The sequence below is a fragment of the Lytechinus pictus genome, chromosome 9 (genome assembly GCF_037042905.1).
Source record: "Lytechinus pictus isolate F3 Inbred chromosome 9, Lp3.0, whole genome shotgun sequence".
In the NCBI taxonomy this organism is placed as follows: Eukaryota; Metazoa; Echinodermata; class Echinoidea; order Temnopleuroida; family Toxopneustidae; genus Lytechinus; species Lytechinus pictus.
Window position 1 is genome coordinate 12,257,058 of NC_087253.1, and position 22,634 is coordinate 12,279,691.

Genomic DNA, 22,634 nt, shown 5'->3' on the forward strand with positions numbered 1-22,634 from the left:
ATTAATGCGAGTGCGAATTAAGCGCGAGCGGAAAAACTAGAGATTTAGACCTAAAAAACGGGACACTCTATTCATGTTTTGTAAATAATGAAAAGAATGGGTAATAGGGGATCTTTCTACATTAATAATGAGAGCACAAAACGCGAGCAGAAAATTTATGATATTGTGATCTGAAACTGGAAATAATAATGTCCTTAGGACATTTCATCATATGAAAATGAAGACTGTCTTCTTATTCCTCTTGCTAAGCTCGAGATGAAACAAAAGGGACAATTCAATTATTAAATTAATATCTTATTCATTAATGCCTAATGAGGGGGCGAAATCTGATGATATGATGGCCTGAAAACTGGACATTTCAATCAGTTAATATGTTATTAACCATTAATGCGAGCGCAAATGGCGAGCCTAAATTTTTTATACACTGTCATGAAAAGGGGATTTTAAGTAGTTTGTTGTATAATCAATATTGAGACATACATAACTCGCCAATCAAAATGCGAGCGTGCAGCGCTAGCTGATACGTTTTAACAATCAGACCTGAAAAGGGATATTTTGTAAACTTTATGAAATACACGAAAATAATAGGTACCTGATAAATTTGCGAGCGCGCAGAAAATGCTAATATTCAGAGCATAAAACTGACATTTTTTCAGAGCACTTTAAAAAAATCAAAATAAATTACACAAAATAATGAAAGTTCGATTTCCGAGATGAAATATGTTTTATATATTGACTTCCAAACTTGATATTTAAACTCCATAATGAACAAGATATGTAAATGAGCTAAAAGGCAATGCGAGCGCGAAGCGCGGGCGAACATTTTGTTTTTAATGACATGAATTATTTTCTTAATTATTTTCCAAGTCTTCCCCTCATCTTAATTTATTCACTCGTCTTCTTCTTCTTATGTTTCCCCTTCTTTTTCTCCTCTCTCCTCTCTCCTCTTCTTTTTCTTTTTTTCTTTCTTTCCCCTTTTTTTTTCTTCTTTTTTTGCTCCGCCAAAAGGTGGGGGGGCCCGGGCCCCTCGGGTCCCCCTGGATCCGCCTATGGTCTACAGACTTCTCAAAATTTAGATGGTATAGGAACGGTTTTACTTTTTGATTTAAACCTGTCTCCCACTATTTACCGGGCAGAGGAAAGCGACTCCGGCATCATCACCCTCGCTGTGTGTGTTTTTTTTTTTTTTTTTTTTTTTTTTTTGGGGGAGGGGCAAAAGTGGATGTTTAGGAAGCGAGGGGTTTAAATATTTAAAAAAAGTTTGTGCTGCCAGACTAGTTCAGCACACTTGCTTGTGTTTCGGAGTTGGGGTTTCCCCCATTTTTTGGTTAGAGTTTTTTTCACGTGGTGTGCAGCTTCTCTTCTTCACTCTCGACCTTTATTCATCCATTCTGATGTTAAAATATCTTGAGGTTTGATCGATTTCAGGATTATCTTCTTTTTATTCTAGTCTCTGACCCAACAAAAGAAGATTTAGGTGCTGAAAATACATTATTTCAATGTAGGTCTATAAAAAGGGCACTAGAGAGTTGTGACGACCAATCAGGTTAGAGAAGGGGATGAAAGCAAAGGATCGGAGTAGGCAGACACAAAGGGAAGTCAGTGTAAGTAAGGCCAGTAAAAGACCCTAATAAAGCTGTGAGGGATCAAGACAATTGGGCAGGCAACATCAAACAGGATCTGGAACAAAACAGTGATGGGGGTGGAGGAAGAGATGAATAACAAGAGAATTAGTGAGAGGTGGGTCAAACAGGTTACAAAGAAAGGCATAATAAACTGGTGCATAAGAGTGGGGGGAAAGAGAAACAACTGATAATGTGCAAAAGACATATAAGTAAAAAGGATAAAGCAAACAAAAATCCAATTAATAAAGATTAACTTCATGACGTCATCCGCCTTTTCTTTTCATATACATTCCGGACCTTGTTCCGGACCTTGTACCGGATTTGACAGTCCCCTCGACAAAAATATTCATCTAAAGTTGCATGCCACGAATTAAAAGACCCTTTTTCTATCTATCTTTCTATCATCTATCTATCTATCTGTCCATCTTTCTTTCTGTCTTCTTCGTCTTCTTCTTCTTTCTTTCTTTTCTTTCTTTCTTTCCTTCCTTCTTTCTTTCTTTCTCGTCTCCTTCTTCCTTTTCTTCTTCTTCTTCATCATCTTCTTATTCCCCTTTCTTCTTGTTCTTCTTTTTCTTCTTCTTTTTCTTCCTCTTTCTTTCCTTTTCTTCTTTTTCTTTTTTTTCTTCTCCTTCTTTTTCTTCTTCTTCTCCTTTTTCTTTTTCTTCTTCTTCTTTCTTTCGTTCTTCTTCTTCTCATTCTTCCTTTCTTCTTCTTTTTCTTTTTCTTCTTATTCTTCTTCTTCCTTCTTTTTTCTTTCTCTTTCTTCTTTTCTTCTTTCTTTCCTTTTCTTCTTTTCCTTTTTGTTCTTTCTGTCTTTTTCTTCTTTTTCTTCTTCTTCTTCTTCTTCTTCTTCTTTCTTTCCTTTTCTTCTTTTCCTTTTTGTTCTTTCTGTCTTTTTGTTCTTCTTTCTTTCCTTTTCTTATTTGTCTTTTTCTTCTTCTTAATTTGAGCTATGTAAAAATTAAGTATTATTATCATCTTATCTTATCATAGTCACCTGCAGTGCAAGCGATAACGTGGGATCGGAATCGCCCTTGTCATGATATGCATGCTTGTGGGTATCTATGTTCAAGAGGATCGTTGGGGATCGTTTTTGTCTATTGCCTTTCTTTTGAGGGACTATGATTGTGGGGGTATTATGCTCTTCATTGCGAACTGAACCATGATGTTCAGTCTTGCCTTATAGCCTCAAAAAGATGTCCCAAACAACTCTTCCCAATCAATGTTTATTATGATGTATCACGCGTGTTTCGCGTGATCGACCATGCCTTTGGCCCATGGTAGCGCGTCAATAACATAGAAAATGTCGCTAAATTATTGTTTGGTTACAAACATAATCAACTCGACGGATTGTTATGGTTCTCTCTTAAAAAATCGAGAACTAAACAGGTGATAAAGTAAGCTGAACGTTGCCTCTATTTTGTGTTTTTGTTTCCTTTTGTTTGTAGTTTGTGTTTATTTTTTGTTTTGTGTTTGTTTGTTTGTTTATTTTGTGGGGAGATCATTATTTTTTTCATTTTTAAATGATTTCAATAATTAATGTCAAAGATTCAGGGGAAACTGTATGACCCTAAATGCCTTTTACAAAAAAAAAACACCACCATATGTATCAAAATTTACTCTATTTACTCGTTACTCTAGCTGTTAAACGATAATCAAAGTTTTCATTTTTATCTTATACCGGAAAGCATCATAAACGGCCTATAACATACATCATTGTTTCCCTCATCATATAAACACACATTTAATCGCTTTACCCCCATCAAAATGTTTACAACACCTCATAAATAAGAAGAAAAAAGAAGAGGAAGTCATTATTACAACTCACCAAAGCCGTTTTAAAACATTATTAAGGTAAGCAACCGGATTTCAGAACGCATATCAGACAACATTTTACGAAAGTCAAGTGATTATAAATGTTTTTAATGTAATAACATTTATATTCACTGGTAATTAATATTGGTTATGTACCAGCTCAGCTGGCATTATACCAGCAAAAAGCTGTCCTGTCGAGTTCCTTCGGAGTTACCATAATGAGAATCAGAAACATACTGTGCTTGTTTCATGCATTTCTTACTCCTTGAAATATTAAGATATTATGTTTATACATTTTGTTCAAAATATGTCCAATTTCATTTTACTGTGTTTCATTTCTATACTGAATAAGAAAATGCAAGTATTTTCTTTTATGTGTCACCATGGATCTAGTAGGATCCATGGTGTCTGTGAGTGTGTGAGAATTAATACGACTGTGTTGTGATGATGTAGGCCTATATGTGTTTTATAATTTGCATGAATACACTTTTTGACTGTGATATCATAGGAATACGAATAAACATAATGAACTCTCATTTGACTGTACAAAATGTGCATGCTATGATAACATGGTCCATCGAGCGCATTGTCCTTGACCTTGTGTATATTTCATATCAATTATTACTTGATGCACATGGCGCACAGAGGTGGGGGGCTTTGGGGCTAGAACCCCCCCCCCCCCCAAAAAAAAAAAAATAATAATAATAATAAATAAATAAATAAATAAATAAAGATAATAATAATAATACCACCAAGAAAAAAATGAGAAAAGGAATTTTATGTTAAAAATGTCAAAACTATTGCTCGCTCACTCGCAGCTTTCTTGAACTTTTCCCCGTGCGCCACTTCTCGGACCCTCTCAAAGTCTGCGGTTCATTGTGGCTGTTTGCCAACTTATTAAATCATGGGCTTATATATTTATAATATTTTCCTTTCAGTGTTCGATTATCATTATCTTTATCATCATTGATCATAATTGTATTGTTTCTGTTACATTCGACCTCAATTCCTGTTGCTTAATATTGATTTATTCATTAAATATCTAAATTTCAAAAAGTCAGCAAAAATCAAATTATATTCGAATCGTGATACTATTAATACGAAAATGTTTTTTTAACATGGTGAAAATATAAAACGTTTTCATGCAAGTATAATGCAAATGTAATAAAATGTTATAGTTATTATCATTATCATTATTCATGCAATGAAATGTACGGCGTTATTAGTCCAATATACAACACAGTACAGATAATAGATTCACTGGACTGCCAGGTAGGTTCAAATGAAATTAAATGAACCTTACTTTTGTCATTGGAGATACATTTATTAGACCCTATATGCATTGAATGCTTACAAAATGTGATGTCGAACAAGAATGTCTCTAAATCAGTGTTATTTCTTTGCTTTAATTACTTTGCATTTTTATTTGGGAGGGGGTAAAGGCTGCATATAATACATGTACAAAACGCATACAAAAACACACTGTCCAACGATTGCCCAAACCTTAGTTACGTCATTATTTTTTACTAGTTTACGCTTTAAAAAATGTGGATAAAATATAGTTACTATATGACAGTTCTGCTTGTGATAATGTTAAGAAAACATTCATATAAAATGTGCCGTGCATCGATCAAAATTTTGGAAGTAAAATGTATTCTCGGCTACTACATGGAATTTATTTGTATCGGCTTTGAAGTGTACAGTCAAACACTACGTTGAAGTACAAGATTTAGCTTGAAATAATAAACATTTACTTATACAAAATGGGTTGGGGTTGAAAATACATTTCTAAACATTCAGAATATTCATCAAATTATATCTTAACTTTACTTATTCAACCTTTCGCAGTCATCCACTCAGAATGTCACAGACGGGAAAGGTATGCATAACTATGCCTGTTGCTACTGCAGCAGCAGCTTCTCTACTTTGTTCTGACCTCGCATATAAAAAATAAATAATCACTATTTGGAGCATTATTTATCAAGCGTCAAGCCACTTGAGGCCAAGTCACACATCATTGAATCATTGTGAGACACAATAAACATGTACCTTCAGAATGAATTTTTCCAACTTATTTGCTATTGTAGTTCCCTTTCATACCCCAGATCATTTTTCGATCGTCATGTTATTATGTGTAGTCTAAATCACTCACGTAGTTGCTTTTGAAACAGTATATTTGATGTGAATTGTTTGCAGTTATTGAAGTAAAATCACATAGGGGCCCACCGAGGGTGATTTGTGACGACACTACCGAATGTGCATTGTTATCATTTTTGGACAAACATGATTATACCAGCCGCATCTAATGGAGTTCAAGGATGGCTTAACGTAATGAGCAGAAAAAAAATAATGAAAACAGAATATAAGGAAGCTGAACGTGGTTATAGGGCCTATTATTATGGGACAAAATCCTGGGGCCAAAAGATGAACAAAAAATACTAGAATGTTTGGGATATTTGTTAACTTTATGACTTGACTTTGAATCTGAGCTGCAAGATCCCATTTGCCTTCTGTGTTTGTAAGATATTGATGAAACCTGAAAAGTTGCACCCGAAATATTTATCTATTTCAAAAGAAAGTGAAATATAATAAATGTAAAGCGACGGCCGGGATACACCATCTCAATTTTGTTTCGTAATACATGATTAATCTCCCATACAGGCTGCAGTAGCAAATATCTTCAGTCTGCACGAATTCATTTTTTTCTGCACTGTTGGCGCGGCATGATCATTCAGAAAGTCCAATGAGAAACATCAGGGTCCCGTTTCATAAAGAGTTACAACTGTTGTAACTTTGCCATTATGGCAACTACCATGGCAACAGGGCTCAGCAGCCAATCAAAATCAAGGTTACCATGGTAGTTTCCATAATATCAAAGTTAAAACAGTTGTAACTCTCTATGAAACGGGCCCCAGGTCCTTGTGCAAATGTAAAGCGAACTTTTTCACACGCTAAGAAAACCTTATTGCTCAATCTGTGACAGTGCTTTGTATTACACGTCATTTTGGTTGAGAGATTTTGTTAAATATAATTATTTAGTCACACAAAACACAAAAGTAAACTAGTTTCAAATCTCTGCTCTTTGACTCTCTACCGAAGGTGAAAGATCATAGCAGGCCTACACATTTTTTTGGACTGAAGAAGACAGAGAATCCATGTCCATAATAATGAAAAACATAAATGCTTAATTCCACCATCTTTTTGCTTGGAAAAGAAAAGTCTAGACCGTCTAATGCGGAAAAGCATGCACTTTGTTGGACTGTAAACCCGGTAAAAAGTCCAGGCAGTACATTTTAGAATTAACCATCTACATATGTAGTAGTAGTAGTTGATATATCAGGGGTCCTTTCGTACTCTTGTATTATTGTAAAAATGTAAAAACAGCTAAAGAAAGGACTAAAAAATGCTTTAAAATGTTTTTTTTTATTGAATTTCATTTGATTCATTCCTTTATTTTTACATTATTGCTGAAATATCAACACCAGTCATCGCTCCGTATCTGATCTAGTGATTAAGGAAATAAAGGGCTTATATATAGGCCTACTCCAACTACTTATAGAAAATAGTAACACCATGCACTTAATATTAGATCAATATATCACGCATGATAGGGCCTACCCCAAAATATAGAGCAGATAGATAAATGAATAAATAAATATCGGACATTTTAGTTCTGTTGTATAATAGTCCGATATATAGGATTAGTACGTTTGTCGATTTTCCCGTAAATCCCACTATTTACGTTAATATTCTGTTTATGGTTTAATTCTGCAGTCAAACAATTTTTTCTCTAAATAAACAATTGGTGAAAGACATATTTTTGTGATCTGCTATAGTACCTTTGGTGATTTTTTTAACACCAAAATAATATCGAATTGAATCTTTTTTATTGAAAATTGATTCTTGAGTGCCCTGATCAATGACGAAACGAATTTTAACATAAAGATATGTTAGGCTTTTTATTTTGCTCTTTTTCTGAATTTTTGATGTAAATGATTTCACACTTTTGCCGGGGTGATTTGCTTTGTTCTTTTAAAGGACAAGTCCACCCCATGCACTCAACAAACACTTGATTTGAATAAAAAGAGAAAAATTCAACAAGCATAACACTGAAAATTTCATCAAAATCGGATGTAAAATAATAAAGTAATGACATTTTAAAGTTTCCCTTCATTTCACAAAACAGTTATTTGCACATCTCGGTCGGTATGCAAATGAGGGAACTGATGACATCACTCACTCACTATTTCTTTTGTATTTTATTATATGAAATATGAAATATTTTGATTTTCTCGTCATTGTCATGTGAAATGAAGTTTCATTCCTCCCTGAAGACGTGGAATTCAAATATTTTAACATTTTGTGCTTCATGCAAGGAGGTCCTAATCATCAAATTCGTAAAAATTGAAATATTGTGTAATACAAACAATAAAAAACAAAAGAAATAGTGAGTGAGTGACATCATCGACTCTCTCATTTGGATGTAACTGGCTCGTTCATATAACTATTTTGTAAAAAAAAAAAAAGCGAAACTTTGAAATGTCATAACTTTCTTATTTTACATCAGATTTTGATGAAATTTTCAGCATTGTGCTTGTCTGATTTTTCTCTATTGATTCAAATCAACATTTTTCTGAGGTGGACTTGGCCTTTATATATTGCACTACTGATCGGAGAGGGCGTAAATATTTATGATCCCGCATTGAACTTTCTGAACAACCTGACAACTGGTAATGGTTTTTCTTCTTAATGAAAGTAATTTTGAAGGTTTAATTGGATAAAATGCACATTTATGATGATTGTTGATGGAATCGGTGTGAAATTTTATTGTGAAATGGTTCTGTTTTTGCGTATAACGTGAATTGATGTGTGTTTTCAGCGAGATATTGACCTCGGTCCCACATGCTTATATTTGTGTTACCCCAATTGCCCCCTATTTTCGGCATTGTGAGTGACATTGTCTGATTTGTCACTGGATTTTGTGTTCTATTGTACATTGTCATCACAACTTCACAAGTATTACCATCTTCATGCTCAAAGAAAAAGGGTGAATAATAAAAAGAAACAAAGTCAAAGTAATGACTAATGAAAAGAAGAGAAATGACGGCAAAACGAGGGAAGGGGAAAGAAGAGTTCAAACTCAAAAAGTAAAGTCTACGACTAAAGAAATAAACTGAAATTTTGTGAAAAACTTTAAGCAAGCGATACTTACAAAGAAAGATATTGTCTTGTCTTGTCTTTCCGTTAATGCCCACAATCATTACAATGAATATTATGGCATATGAACGTCAAGATTGACTTGACCTGAATTTTGCCGGGACCGGCAGGTGCAATACACCGGGTGAACACCCTACTCTTTGACGAATAGTGTATTGGTTTTAACGTGCATAGGTTGTGACTCTCCTATACACGGAGTGACGGGACCAACATTTGCGTCCTTTCCGATGGACGGAGTGTTTTCCAACTGCATTCACACCTGCACTGAATACAGTGGTGAGGCACGCTAACACACAACGCTATACTAGCATCAGATTTTTTGTCAGACGCGTTTCGGCATGAGCATGATGAGCGGGACTCGAACCCCTCACGTTGAGATCTACGATCTTATCCGAAACATGCGCTCTAACCGACTGAGCTACGCTGCCTCCCAAGATATGTTTTCTCATGTTTTCATTTCTTCACTCTGTCAGCGATAGGTCCAATTTATGACTTTCAATTGATGTTTAACCTAGTGCTGTAGCCGAACCGAACGGTAGTTCGCCGAACATGGCACTTCCGAACCGAACAGAACCGAACCAAACACTAAGACTTGGTTCAGAAGTTCGGCAAAAAAAAAAAAAAACGGCTTTCAGCTAATAAATTTATAAGTTTACACCCTTTCTAATCATTATATTTGTGCATTCTCTATTTAATCTTCTTTGCAATTGTATGTTGGAAGTATGCGCTTATTTTGCGGTTACTAGATTTTGTTTTCATTTTCATGCTGACATTGTGGTTTTTACGGCCCTGATTAAGAAAGGAGATCCGATGAATGATGTTGCGCGAGCTTGCGCTATAACCATTTTACTGGCTTTCATCATCTCTCGCTCTGTGGCCGAATCGCCGAAGCATGGTAAAGAAAACCAAAACTGTATGAGTGTTCATTGGTTAAATCTAATTATCTAAAATATTGTTGTTTTTAGGTGGCGAACAAGATTCTTGTTTGAAAATCTTCAAAGTATTTTGAATGAACGAGCTCAATAAACTGAAAGTGAAAGATAAAGTACAATTAATATTACGAATTACGATACGATGTGATTAAGATCGTAACTCGTGTATTGTTGCGGCGGAGAATAAAGATCTGATTGAGGTGATTGACATTATTATTGAGGTGTCGGCTCGCTACTGTCTAGTTTTCATGATTTTAGAGAGAAGTAAAGAGTTTTGAAAACGAGAGATCCAGTGAAAGTGGGAAATAAAGTGAGTGACTGTTAGAGATGGAAAGGAGAGACGCAAAACAAATAATATAGAAATGAGATGAGGTGAAGTTATCTTTTTTATTATTAACAATCAGATGAAAATAAAAATCAAACACTCATGAATGATTACGGTATAGCATATAGCAAGATCCCCTTCCCCTCGTTGACAAGTTGAATGTAGATAAAGCCATGCGGAAACATTCATCTCTTGGGGGAAAATGACCCCCAATCTTTACTTTTTTTTTCCTTTCTTATCAACTTCTCAAATTAACCATAAACAATGCGATGATCACTCTACTCCCCCTGTCCCATTGCAGTCGTAAAACTTTGCATCCCACTTGGTCTGTATGTTCATGGTCGAATGAAATCTGACCAATGAAATCATAGAAATCTCGGGAATTGCTCTTCAATCAGTGAGCTGAGTTTCGCGAGCAGACAAAGCTCGTGGCTGTATGTACCGATGTGACAATCAGCGACATGCGATTGGTGGTTTAGTTCACCCATCGAGCCAATTAGCGAAAGGCGCATTACATAAGCACGCTTTCTTCGACACGCCCCTGGCCCTACTATGCCTACAGTTCAGTGCACTGGCGCTGGCCGCCTCGTATGTGATGCAATTGCCAATCACGTTTGGCCGGACTGTATATATAAATATTCATGAGCTCAGAGTCCCGCTACAAGGGGACTGCATGCGCTGGCCTAGCTGGTACGAGTGCGAGCGTAGTTAATTTGGCAAGTATCCAAAGTGTGGTCCAGGTATGGACGACTAGGAAGAGTCGCCATTTTAGAACTGTGAGTTACCCAATAAATCTGTCATCAGATAATCAAATTCGAGATAACAGTTGATTCGTTGAGCGCTATAACTTTCATAGTTTCATGTCAACAAGATTGAGATAACATGGTTTGATGTGACAGAGGTACACGCGAGCACATGCAGTCAATCAAGTACAAATTGTCTATCGGTACGCTACGTATACCTGAATGAATTATAGCTTTATCAGTCTATCATTACCGAACCCCGAACCGAACCAATGTTCGGCAAATTTCTGCCGAACCTTGCCGAACCGAACCGAACCCGAACATGGCGCCTGACTTGCAGCACTAGTTTAACCTCTTACATCACAGACACAGGATCACAATCTGAAAAAAATTAACAGAAGAATATAGATCTAAACTAAGCAAGATTAGCCTGACGTAGGCTTACTCTCCATGGAGCCTGGGACGGGACTATATGCCCACACATACCGAGTATTTTGGAGACAACAATATTGCTCCAAAATACTCGTTCTCTTTAACTTACTAATAGTAATACTATACTTATGTTGATGTGCTAAAACCTCATTTCCCCCCACTAGGAAAAAAATGAAATTCTTTTTACACGAAAAATGATATAAAAAAGAAGAAAAATCATGTAAGAAGATGAGCTATACTCACAGATGTTACTGTCGCCATCTTGCCATCTTTGACTTTGTTATTGTAGCCAAAGATACAGACGCGTATAGAGGCATGAGCAGTGCCAACTTCGATTTAAAAAAATACTTGCGTCAGCTGATAAATATCATGGATTGTAAAATACTTGCATCGGCTAATAAATATCATGAAATCACTTCATGATATTTTACGATTCATGATATGTATCGGCCGACGCAAGTATTTTTTTTAATCGAATTAATTATTTAGTTTTTGCCTCAAAAAGTTTGAGAAAGTGCTGAAATCTATTGTTTTAATAATATGATTATTAGGGAGAACATTTCCACTTATTTACATAAATAGACCCATATTTGAAAGATAGTCTGCCTTCTACTGACTAAAGGAAGCAACTCAATTTCTTTCTACTTTTTTTTCTTGATTTGGGATATTTTCTGTATGCTCTACATGATGCTAAAGGAATTGGAATCACATACCCCCCAATGTTTGAAAGTTAGATGTTTCAAAAGCAAGTACTTTCTATATTTCTACATTAAACAATGACTCACTTTCCTAAGTCCACACAAAATTCATTCCACAGAATAGCTTCCTATTGTCAGTACTGACATACCTGTACAGTAGATGTTACTATCATTGTTCATTATAATCTGAATCATTCTCTCTAGCCTGTGACCGGTTACCATGGCAACAAAAGATGATGATGTCTTAGAGGTCCCTCCTGACTGGAAAGATACATTCACGAAAGAAGACAACCCCCATGGGCTGGCCGACGAGAGCTCGTTTGCGACGCTGTTTCCAAAGTATCGGGAGAAGTACCTGAAGGAATGCTGGCCACTGGTTCAGAAGACTCTAAGTGAACATGTGAGTTCAAGCACAAGTTTTCATTCATTTTATTCTCGATTTAAACCTATAAGGACTAGGACAATGATAGCACCACAAAACCTCACATTTTTTTGCTTTAAAGGTCAAGTCCACCCCAGAAAAATGTTGATTTGAATCAATAGAGAAAAATCAAACAAGCACAATGCTGAATATTTCGCTTATTTTTTGGAAAATAGTTATATGCACAACTCAGTGATATGCAAATGAGAGAGTCGATGATGTCCCTCACTATTTCTTTTGTTTCTTATTGTTTGAATAATACAATATTTCAATTTTTACAGAATTGACTATATATAATGACAAACTTGCCGCAACCATAAGATGTCAAAACAATGCAACTCCACATGTTCAGGAAAGAATAAAACTTTGTTTCACATTACAATGGGGAGAAAATCAAAATATTTCATCTTTCATATATTAAAATACAAAAGATATAGTGAGTGGGTGATGTCATCAGTCCCCTCATTGGCATATCGTCCAGGATGTGCATATACTACTCTTTGTGAAATTAAGCAAAACTGAAATTTTCAGTGTTGTGCTTGTTGGATATTTCTCTGTTTATTCAAATCGACTTTTTGCTGGGATGGACTTGTTCTTTAAAGTCTTGCGCAACTTTTGAGACCAAATTTGCGAGATACGTGTAGCATCGCAACACTACATGACTCTTTACGAGACGATGTCAAGCCGAAAAATTTTTATACTTTGTGTAAAAAGTCAGTTGGAGATTTAAGACGTATCTGAAATGGCCCAGTCCTTTAAGGGTTAAACCCCATCTAAAGTGTTGGAAAGGGTCAATAGGTGAATTATATTCTTGTCTTAGTCATAGTCATCAAACATACAAATCTGAAAAAGTGCAGTGGCTGTTTAATCATTTATTTCATTCTTGATTAAAAGAAATAGGTGAATATTACAGAGTTTTTGTTCAAAAGTAACTGAATAAGAACTTGATTTTGTGATATCAAGAAAAAGAATGAGGAACCGGCTTGTCACATTAACTGTTCACAAGGTACGTATTTCTTTACTAATGACTGATGGCCCTTTTTTCTACTGACTTTAGCACGCCACCTAATATGTTCCAATTGTCGTAAAGTCGTTCATAACTTAACAAAAATTTTGATGAATCACCATGCTGGTGGGTGTTTCATAAAGCTGTTCTGAGGTTGAGAGCGACTTTAAGAACGACTGGTGATCCTTGTGGTACACCATTAAATGATCATTGGGGCAATTCCATAGGTTGGTAGACATGAGCTCAATGTGTCTTTGTACATATAGCCCATCTGAACCGTAACGTGAGTAACCACTTTATCTGCACCCCTAGTAAAAACCATGTGTTCTTTATTTTTTTTAATTATATACAAATTTGTCTCCCTAATATACGTCTTTGAAATGGATATAATCAACTTTCATAAAAGCCTTGTATGAGGACACTTTTCACTTATGTCCACTTTTCATTTTATGCATGTCCAAATCATGTAACATGAGTAACCGACACATTTCAAAGATTTGCCAGGAGCATAATGAAATTTCCCAAGTTTTGTTTTTATACAAAGGATAGTCAGACTGCGTACTATGTTGTGATAAAGAGATGTTCCTATCAATAATAATGGAGTTACAGCTCCAAGTATGAGTCAAGGTGTCTCCAAATGTAACGTGGGTAACCGTGGAATAGCCCATTGGTGATTATTTAGCGTGTAAAAAAGGTTCACCAGTCATTCTTAAAGTCGCTCTTAACTTCCGAACAGCTTTATAAAACAGCCCCCGGGTGTTACAGCCCCTGAAGATAGAGTCAAGGTAAACATATTTGTGTTTTTTCCTGTTGTATGGCAGGGGATCAAAGCAATGCTTGACCTGATAGAGGGCAGTATGACGGTCAAAACAACGAGACAGACGTGGGATCCATTCATCATCATCAAGGCCAGGGATATGATCAAGCTACTAGCGAGGAGTGTGCCATATGAACAGGTACAGTCTATTTGGGGTCCACTGAAAGCGCCACATTTCCGTTGGTGACATGATCAAGGTTAGACGTTTAGGGTCAATGAACTTCAGCCATGTTGGGGTATCGAGATTGAAATCTTAATCATGGTTGGTTTTTAAAATATTATCGTAACTTTAAGGTATATGGATCTAGTTCACAAAATTTGGACATTAGTTTCAGGTCACTTGACAGAGATCAAAGGTCATTTTGGGTCAGTGGACTTTGATCGTGTTTCTTAACTGATGTTAAGTGTTTGAAATGTCATCATAACTTTGAAAGTTCATGAACATCGGACTTGAAGGTTTTAAGTGAATATTATGATCTCATCTCCTTTATTTCCAGGCAATTAGAATATTAGATGATGGTCTTTCTGCTGAAGTGATCAAGATTGGTCGCATGGTGAGGAACAGAGAGAGATTTGTCAAGAGAAGACAAAGGCTGATTGGACCGAATGGCTCAACTCTTAAGGTGATAAAAAAGATTGGTTGCTCTAAACTCTGACTGACCTTGATTGACCCCCCCAAAAAAAACAATAATAATGATAAAAAGAAAGAAACGAAGGAAGGAAGGAAGAAAGAAAGATAACTAAGATAATAAAATAAATAAAAATGAAAATAAATGAATCAATGATTGATTGAATGGATGAATGAGTAAATAAATGAATGAATGAAATAAGTAGATATATATATATATATATATATATATATATAGATAGATAGATCAATAGATAGACAAACAAACAGACAGAAATAAATAAATGTATTTAAGGTCAAATAGTACATGGCTATAATCTGATATTTCACGACAACAAAGTGTAAGATAACAATGACGGCCTGGCGAGCGACCATGCATCATTCAGATGTCATATGCACTGTACTGCATGGGGGGGGGGGCACTTGCATTGACGAGTGGATACCACGTGTGACCAAAAAACATTTAAAAAGGATCTCTTTTTTCAAGATAGGGCACGTTACGTACGTAACATAATAAGGGTTTCAAAAACACTAAAATAATGAAAAAGGGTCCAATTTGAGAGGGTATAAAAAAGACTAAAATACTTCATAAAGGATGTACTCTTTGCCCCAACACTCATGTGTGTAGGGTCAGATTTGAGCAAGGTGTGTGGGGTGGTACTCAGCCCAATGAAAGTAAAGGTAAATCTGTGATCATGTCCGTGAAATAACAATTAAGATATCGTTGTACTTGTTTAGGGGGTCAATTCAGGGAAAATTTGTCTAAGGGTACCGTTTTGTTTCCAATACTTGTTGAGGGTAGGGTCTCACACGCTAATACTTGTTAAGGGGTGCATTTTCAGAACGAGGAAAATACTTGTTTAGGGTGCTTTTCGAAACCCCATGGTCACGCATGGTATCCACTCGTCAATGGAGGTGGCCCCCCCCCCCCACCCCGGGCTGTACTGGGACACTCAACTGAGCCAGCTCGCTCATTAATGTGTGACCACTGATAGTTAATATGTAAACTTTGGTGGGATTTCTGATAATTCAGGAATCCTGATTGTTCAATCTATTCAATTGTTTTTTACATGAGGGAACAATTAAATGGCAAAAGGATTATTGTCCCAGGCCTGTTATTCAGTATTTCCTATTTATTTTATAATATTTTTTTCAGGCTATTGAGTTACTGACCCAGTGTTACATTGTGGTTCAAGGTAACACCGTGTCGGCAATCGGACCTCACAAAGGACTAAGGGATGTCAACAAGATTGTCACAGATACACTCAACAATGTTCATCCTATATATAACATCAAGGTATGAAAGGGGACTAGTGGCATTGGTGGTATTGAAGTGGGAGTTGTAGTGGAAGGAAGAGGGGGTTGGAAGGGATGGAAGAGGAGGAGGAGGGGGAAGAGGAGGAGGAGGGGGAAGGGGAAGGGGAGGAGAAGGGGAAGGGGGATATTCATCCTATATATAACATCAAAGTATTTCGGTGTAATAGTTGTGGTGGTGGTGGTGGTATTGGTAGTAGGAGGGGGGTTGGAAGAGGAGGAGGAGGATGGAGAGAAGGAGGAGGGTGAGGAGGAATAATAATAATAATCCGAATTCATATAGCGCTTAACACATCAGAACGATGTCTCTTAGCGCTTTACAGATATAATATTACCCTGGTCATCCGATCCTTGCATGCCCGCATACAATGTATGCACCTTCTCCACTCCCTGGGGAGCATTCCAACAAGAGTTCCAAGACTCGATTGCTGGGCATACTACATCGGCTTTCGCATCCTACCGGGTACCCATTTAACACCTGGGGGGAGAGTGGCAAATTGTGGATTGACGCCTTGCCAAAGGATGCTAGGTCATGGTGGGATTCGAACACACGATCCTCTGATTACAAGGCAAGAGTCAGAACCGCTACACCACGGCGCTTCTACTAAGGGGAGGAGGAGGAGGGAAAAAAGAGAAGGGGGATATTTATCCTTTATATTACGTCAAGGTATGTCGGTGTACAAGTTGTGGTGGTAGTGGTAGTTGTAGGAGGTGGAAGAGGAGGAGAAGAGAGAGAAGAGAAGAGGAGGAGGGGGAGGAAGGGAGAGGAGATGAAGTAGGGGAGGAGGGGGAAAAGGAGGAGAGGGTTGAAGAGACGGAAGAAGGGTAGGTGGTGGAAAGGGGGAGAGGAGGAGGGTAAGGAGAAGGAGGTGGTGGAGGAGGGGGAAAAAGGAGGAGAGAAGGGGGAGGAAGGGGTGAGGAGATGAAGTAGGGGAGGAGGAGGGGAAAAAGGAGGAGAGGGTTGAAGAGACGGAAGAAGGGGAGGTGGAGGGGAAGGAGAAGGAGGTGGTGGAGGAGGGGGAAAAAGGAGGAGAGAAGGGGGAGGAAGGGGTGAGGAGATGAAGTAGGGGAGGAGGAGGGGAAAAAGGAGGAGAGGGTTGAAGAGACGGAAGAAGGGTAGGTGGTGGAAAGGGGGAGAGGAGAAGGAGGTGGTGGAGGAGGGGGAAAAAGGAGGAGAGAAGGGGGAGGAAGGGGTGAGGAGATGAAGTAGGGGAGGAGGAGGGGAAAAAGGAGGAGAGGGTTGAAGAGACGGAAGAAGGGTAGGTGGTGGAAAGGGGGAGAGGAGGAGGGGAAGGAGGAGGTGGTGGAGGAGGGGGAAAAGGAGGAGAGAAGGGGGAGGAAGGGGTGAGGAGATGAAGTAGGGGAGGAGGAGGGGAAAAAGGAGAGGGTTGAAGAGACGGAAGAAGGGGAGGTGGTGGAAAGGGGGAGAGGAGGAGGGGAAGGAGAAGGAGAAGGTGAAAAGGAGGAAGAGGGATTACAAGTGGTACATTTTGGTTCACATCGTCTGTCTCCTACTCTTCTTCAGGTCCTGATGATCAAACGAGAGCTGATGAAAGACGAGAAACTGCGCAATGAATCCTGGGATAGGTTCCTTCCAAAGTTCAGGACAAAGAATCTCAAGAAGAGGAAACAGCCCCAGAAAATCAGAAAGAAGAAAGAGTATACTCCGTTCCCTCCACAGCAGCCAGAAACAAAGGTATTAATCAAGCAAAAAAAAAAATTCATTTTCGGGGGCTTCTTTCCACAACTCACTGCCTAAATTTGCAACTGTGGATAAGCTTTGAACATGCTTTAGTTTAGCTAATACAGAGCTGTCAACCATCAAGGAAAAACAGCATTTTTCTTCATAAAATTTTATTTTCCAAATGATTTTTTTTAGAAAATCATATCCTATTGAGAAATATGTCTCTTTGTGTTTCTATTTCATAAAACTTTCACAAGTTTCGATAATTTTTAAATGTACAGTGTATTTTCAAATAACTTGACCAAAGAACATTTGTGGGTCAATATTTCAAAATACATTCTTAATCGACTCGGTTATTTTGACGCCTAAGAAGACTCGGCCATCGATCGCGCGATCACGACGAAAATTGGCACGTGCGTTATCCATGGCGTAATCTACAAAATTGTAAGATCAAATTCTACGAAAAATAACATTGCTAATTAATTATACTAATTTATGCGTAAAATCAAAGTTATTTGCTCTGATTTACTATATAAAGCCCCTAAAATGCTAACTTATGGTTCACAGACTTTTTTTATAGGAATCTGATCAAATATACCGAAAAAAAATTCAACATCCCATTTATTTTCTTGTGTATTTTATTGTTTTCTAATTTTCTTATGTATTTCTTTGTTTTTGGCTTTTTGTTTTGTATTGTTTTTTTCAATGAAAATTGTCTTTGACTTTATTTTGACCATAAACAAGATGAAATTAATTGCTTGTAGAAGGACAAATTATGGCACATTTATGAACTTTGGCTCAAAACACTATTTGCATTGGATTTGTAGACAAATTCACATTTTTGAGCAATTTGGTGCCTGCATGCACTTACAAAATGTTGCGTTATTTTCGGACTGTATACCGGTGGGAGGCAATTTTTATTCCAAAAGTTGCGAGAAACTTGAAACAAAAATGTCGGCGGATTTAGGGTTATAGATCACTAATTACAGGTGAAGCAGGTGTCTTGGTTTTAAGTGTCATGTTGAGAAATCTATTTTCTTTGTCAGATCTTTTTTTCGACATACCGGGTAATTTTTTTGCAATATGATTCCTCTTTTTGGTTGCACAATGTCGGCAGCTGTACGAGGGTATGATTATCATCCTTTCTACTTTGTGTTATACGTACATGTGGCCCATCAAATTCGAACTTCTAATTTTCTTTCAGGTTGACAAGGAGCTTGCTACAGGAGAATATTTCTTGAGAGAGAATCAAAAGAAGGCAAAAATAAGGGAAGAGAAAAGGGTAAGATCAATTCCATTTTACATTATTAGTCATCTTGTATTGATGAGCCTCGGAGGGAATAGTAAATTAAAATCATTGTATGATATCTTCTTTGTGACAGTAATTTCTAGACAGCATTTACATAGTTTCCAAGCTGAAAAAATTGCTTTAACCTTTATGTTGTAGATGGGCCGAATTACAACACTTTTTGAAATAAATTTCATTTATAATTTCTTGCATGGTGTTGCCTAATCAAAGTGAAAAAAGTGTCATTGAAAAAGATTAATTTTTGTTAAAACATATAAACGTGTAGTTTATAATAGAAATTTGTTCTATATAATTCAACAAATTAATTGATGAAAAGCCAAAGAAAATTTCACTTTTACTAGTTTCCATTTAATCTTCAGACTTTATATAGATTTCTTCATATATTTTCGGATTCGTTAATGAATTGTCATTGCTATTGTGGTACAGGTGTATCAAAATCCCATGGAGCTTTTCAAAACCTGAATTGGATGATCATTACCATAATATTTGAAGATTACATGTATGTACTTGTTTATGTAATAGGTTTTTTCTTTATTCAAGTTTTTTTGTTGTAATTTTGGTTATTTGTTCATTGGATGTGTATTTTGTGAAATATTTTTTCAGTTCAGGTGAGTGTTTCATAAAGCTGTTCGTAAGTTAAGAGTGACTTTAAGAACGACTGGTGATCCTTTATTGTGGTAAATGGTATATTCATTGGCGATGGTTAAGCGCTTAAGAAAGGTTCACCAGTCGTTCTTAAATTCGCTCTTATCTTACGAACAGCTTTATGAAACGGCCCCCAGATGTCAAGCTGCAATCATATATTTATGAAAAAAATTGAATTCTTGTGGAGTGCATTAGGGTTGTTATATTTGTTGATTCCAGTTAAAGCAAGCCGAGGCCGAAGTGAAGCGAAAAGACAAGCGAGAGAAGCCCTTCATACCACCAAAGGAGAAGACAATATCGGAGACCAAATCAGCGACACCTACAAAAGACAAGATTGATGTGAAGGCATTCAAAGCAAAGATCAAACAATCACAGGTAACTTTATATCATGCCTTTGTATATTCTAACATGTCTCTAGGGCCCATAGTCTAAAGTCAGATTTAGCTTAGGCCATGGTCTAACTCCATGCTAAAATTATGCAGGCGTGATATTCTCCCGATTAAAATTGGAATTCTGATTATTTAATAATTTTTTTCAGATTTTTTTTTCTATTTGTTTTTTTTTTACATGAAATACTTTGTCCAAGAACATTCTCATGCTGTTTTTTACTGCTTTTTTAAGTCGAATGATAAAACTATCATGCAGACTCACCTTAAAAAATCACTTATGATTTCTTTACTATGCAAGAGCTTGTAACCCCGACCGGGGCGCCTCGGACTTCGTCGGTGACTTGGCGACCTTTTGCTATTTTTAAATTGTTTTTTTTTTCAGAGGGGAATATCATGCCTGAATTGTTAAAATCCTTGGTGGTGTGGCCTGAATCTGTTCACAACTTGTGTTTCCCCTCAGCTAATTTTCAAATCTGATCTTTGTAGAGTAACAAGCACATGAATGCAAGTTTTTTTTTATTTGTCAATAATGTCTTAGTGGAACCAACTGGAAAATGAGGAAATATCAATTTTAATTGTTTGTAATTACATTGTATTCTCATTATCAGTATAGAATTAGATAGGCAAATTATGAATGAGACCAATATTCTTTTGTTCTTCCCAACAGTCCAAGAAATTTCGCCAGCCAGGAGCCAAGACAACGTTAGTAACTCCAGGGAGTACCAAGAAGAAGAAAAAGTGAACAGCAAAACAATTGACTTTGACTTCAATTCTGATATTATGTTGAATATAAGACTGTGGTCTTCTAGTGAAAAACTTTAGAGGGGGAGAGATGTCGTCAGTTAAGTCCATCGTTTGGATTTGGCATAGAAGGATGCGTGGACCTGGACACCATTAACTCAAGTATGGCTAGGTGGAAAATAAGAGACTCAATCACCTTCAAATAATATTGATTAATTCATTGAAGATTTGTGATGAGCTGTTTTATGAGCCATTGTTAGCTATGATTTTCAGTGAGAATCCAGTTTGCCATCTTTTTACTGGTTGTTGGTCTACTCTTGAATGGTTGAATTCTCAGATCTCATCAACACCAAATGTGAAATCTACCAAGATGTCTGGTTCCAGCGCTCGCCTCTTGACAAGCGGAAGAGAAAATAATAAATCAACTTTAAAAAATATGCACGAAAGGCAAGTCCAGCCGAACAGGAACTTGAATTAAATTAATAGAGAAAAAAACAAAACAAGCATAACTTTGACATTTTCAGCAAAATTGGATGTAAGATAAGAAAGTGGTAACTAAGCTTTGCTCAGTGTAACATAATATAATTTGGTCCAATTAATCAGCCACTATACATAGTTTTTATTTTGCATCAAGAATGCAAATTCACTTGTGCTTATTTTTAGGGCATATAAACTAGAAAGTATACTTTTTCTGGGTGTTTTAGTCACAAAACTTTGTGAAAATATTGCAATAATGAGATATACAGCTTGTACAATATTTATTTTGTTAAACATGTATTTTCGATATGAGCGCTTTGTAGTTCTGCATGTCATGAAAAAAATATCTTTGATATGCTTTCTGAAGATATGAAAAGAAAGATCACAAATGCAGCCAACCTGTATTATAAGCTCATGCCCTTGGATATTCAAACAAATTTGACCGAGCTCAATTTCGGCTATGTTTGCTCAAGCAAATTTTAAGCCCTGAAATGCAAAGAAATGATTTTTCTGCTGGAGAGCGTTCATGCTCTTCATTCAAAATGCATCTGAATGTAGTGGCCCACAATCAGCGTTGTTTTTGTGTAACCAAAACATGTAAATGTGCAGCCACCCGTCCCAGTCATCATATCATTTTATACAGAATCATGTTTCAAAACACAACTTTGTTGTTAGAGAATTTTCTTGCTAAAGTATTACATTTCTCTCTAAAGGCAAAATCTATTGTTTGATTTCCTCCGTAATCAATGTCTGTGGCGCCATAATTTTTTTTTTTTCGGGGGGGGAGGGGGGCGCTATAAATTTTCCCAGTACTATTCCTATTATAACTGGTGCTGTTCTATAAATACATGTACATATGCTGGTAGATAAGAAGAGAAATAAATTCACAAGGTAAATCAACTATAATTTCTTGTTTCATTATACTCTTTGTCAATATGAAAGTAAACTTATTTCTTTGTGTATTTCATTTTTTTACACAATCTATGACGTGGGATCCAAATATCTTTGTAAATAGAAGTGATTTCAAGGCATTATGCATTATCTCTCTTTTTTCAATCTTGTTTATATTCTCTTTTCAAGTTATTTTTGCTCTATCCTATCTTTTATTCATCAACCTACAATCAGCGTGATTTGAGGACTTTCCAAAAGGAGGGGGCACATTTTCCCTAGGAAAATTCAACAAAAAAAGAAGAAGCAAAAGGTTTTCGCTAAAAAATGAAGGCTGTTTTGTCCACGCAAAATTTGACAAGCAAAAAAAGGGGGGAAAAAGGGTCCTCGGTTCTCACTTGTGTATGAACAATATATTCCCAGGAAAAATATTTGCTGTGACTCACAAAGGGGGGGGGGCTCACTTGTGTATGAACAACATATTTACATTAAAAATGTTGGCTATTTGCCTGTCTCCCCCCCCCCCCC

At 36.7% G+C, this 22,634-nt stretch overlaps 1 protein-coding gene across 3 annotated transcripts; it reads left to right on the plus strand.

The window, feature by feature from the left end:
* The first annotated feature begins 3,001 nt into the window (after positions 1 to 3,001).
* Positions 3,002 to 22,126, plus strand: LOC129268271 (KRR1 small subunit processome component homolog). Of its 3 annotated transcripts, none has more exons than XM_064104712.1 (9): positions 3,002 to 3,022; positions 11,992 to 12,187; positions 14,036 to 14,170; positions 14,529 to 14,654; positions 15,816 to 15,956; positions 17,499 to 17,669; positions 18,862 to 18,939; positions 19,831 to 19,986; positions 20,668 to 22,126. In XM_064104712.1, the coding sequence occupies exons 2-9, from the start codon at positions 12,008 to 12,010 to the stop codon at positions 20,740 to 20,742; spliced, it is 1,062 nt and encodes a 353-aa protein (XP_063960782.1). In that variant the 5' UTR covers positions 3,002 to 3,022; positions 11,992 to 12,007; the 3' UTR covers positions 20,743 to 22,126. The 3 variants fall into 3 exon arrangements, with proteins under 3 accessions (XP_063960782.1, XP_063960780.1, XP_063960781.1); XM_064104710.1 differs by lacking the exon at positions 3,002 to 3,022 and adding an exon at positions 7,920 to 8,170; XM_064104711.1 differs by lacking the exon at positions 3,002 to 3,022 and adding an exon at positions 8,145 to 8,195.
* Positions 22,127 to 22,634: the final 508 nt, after the last annotated feature.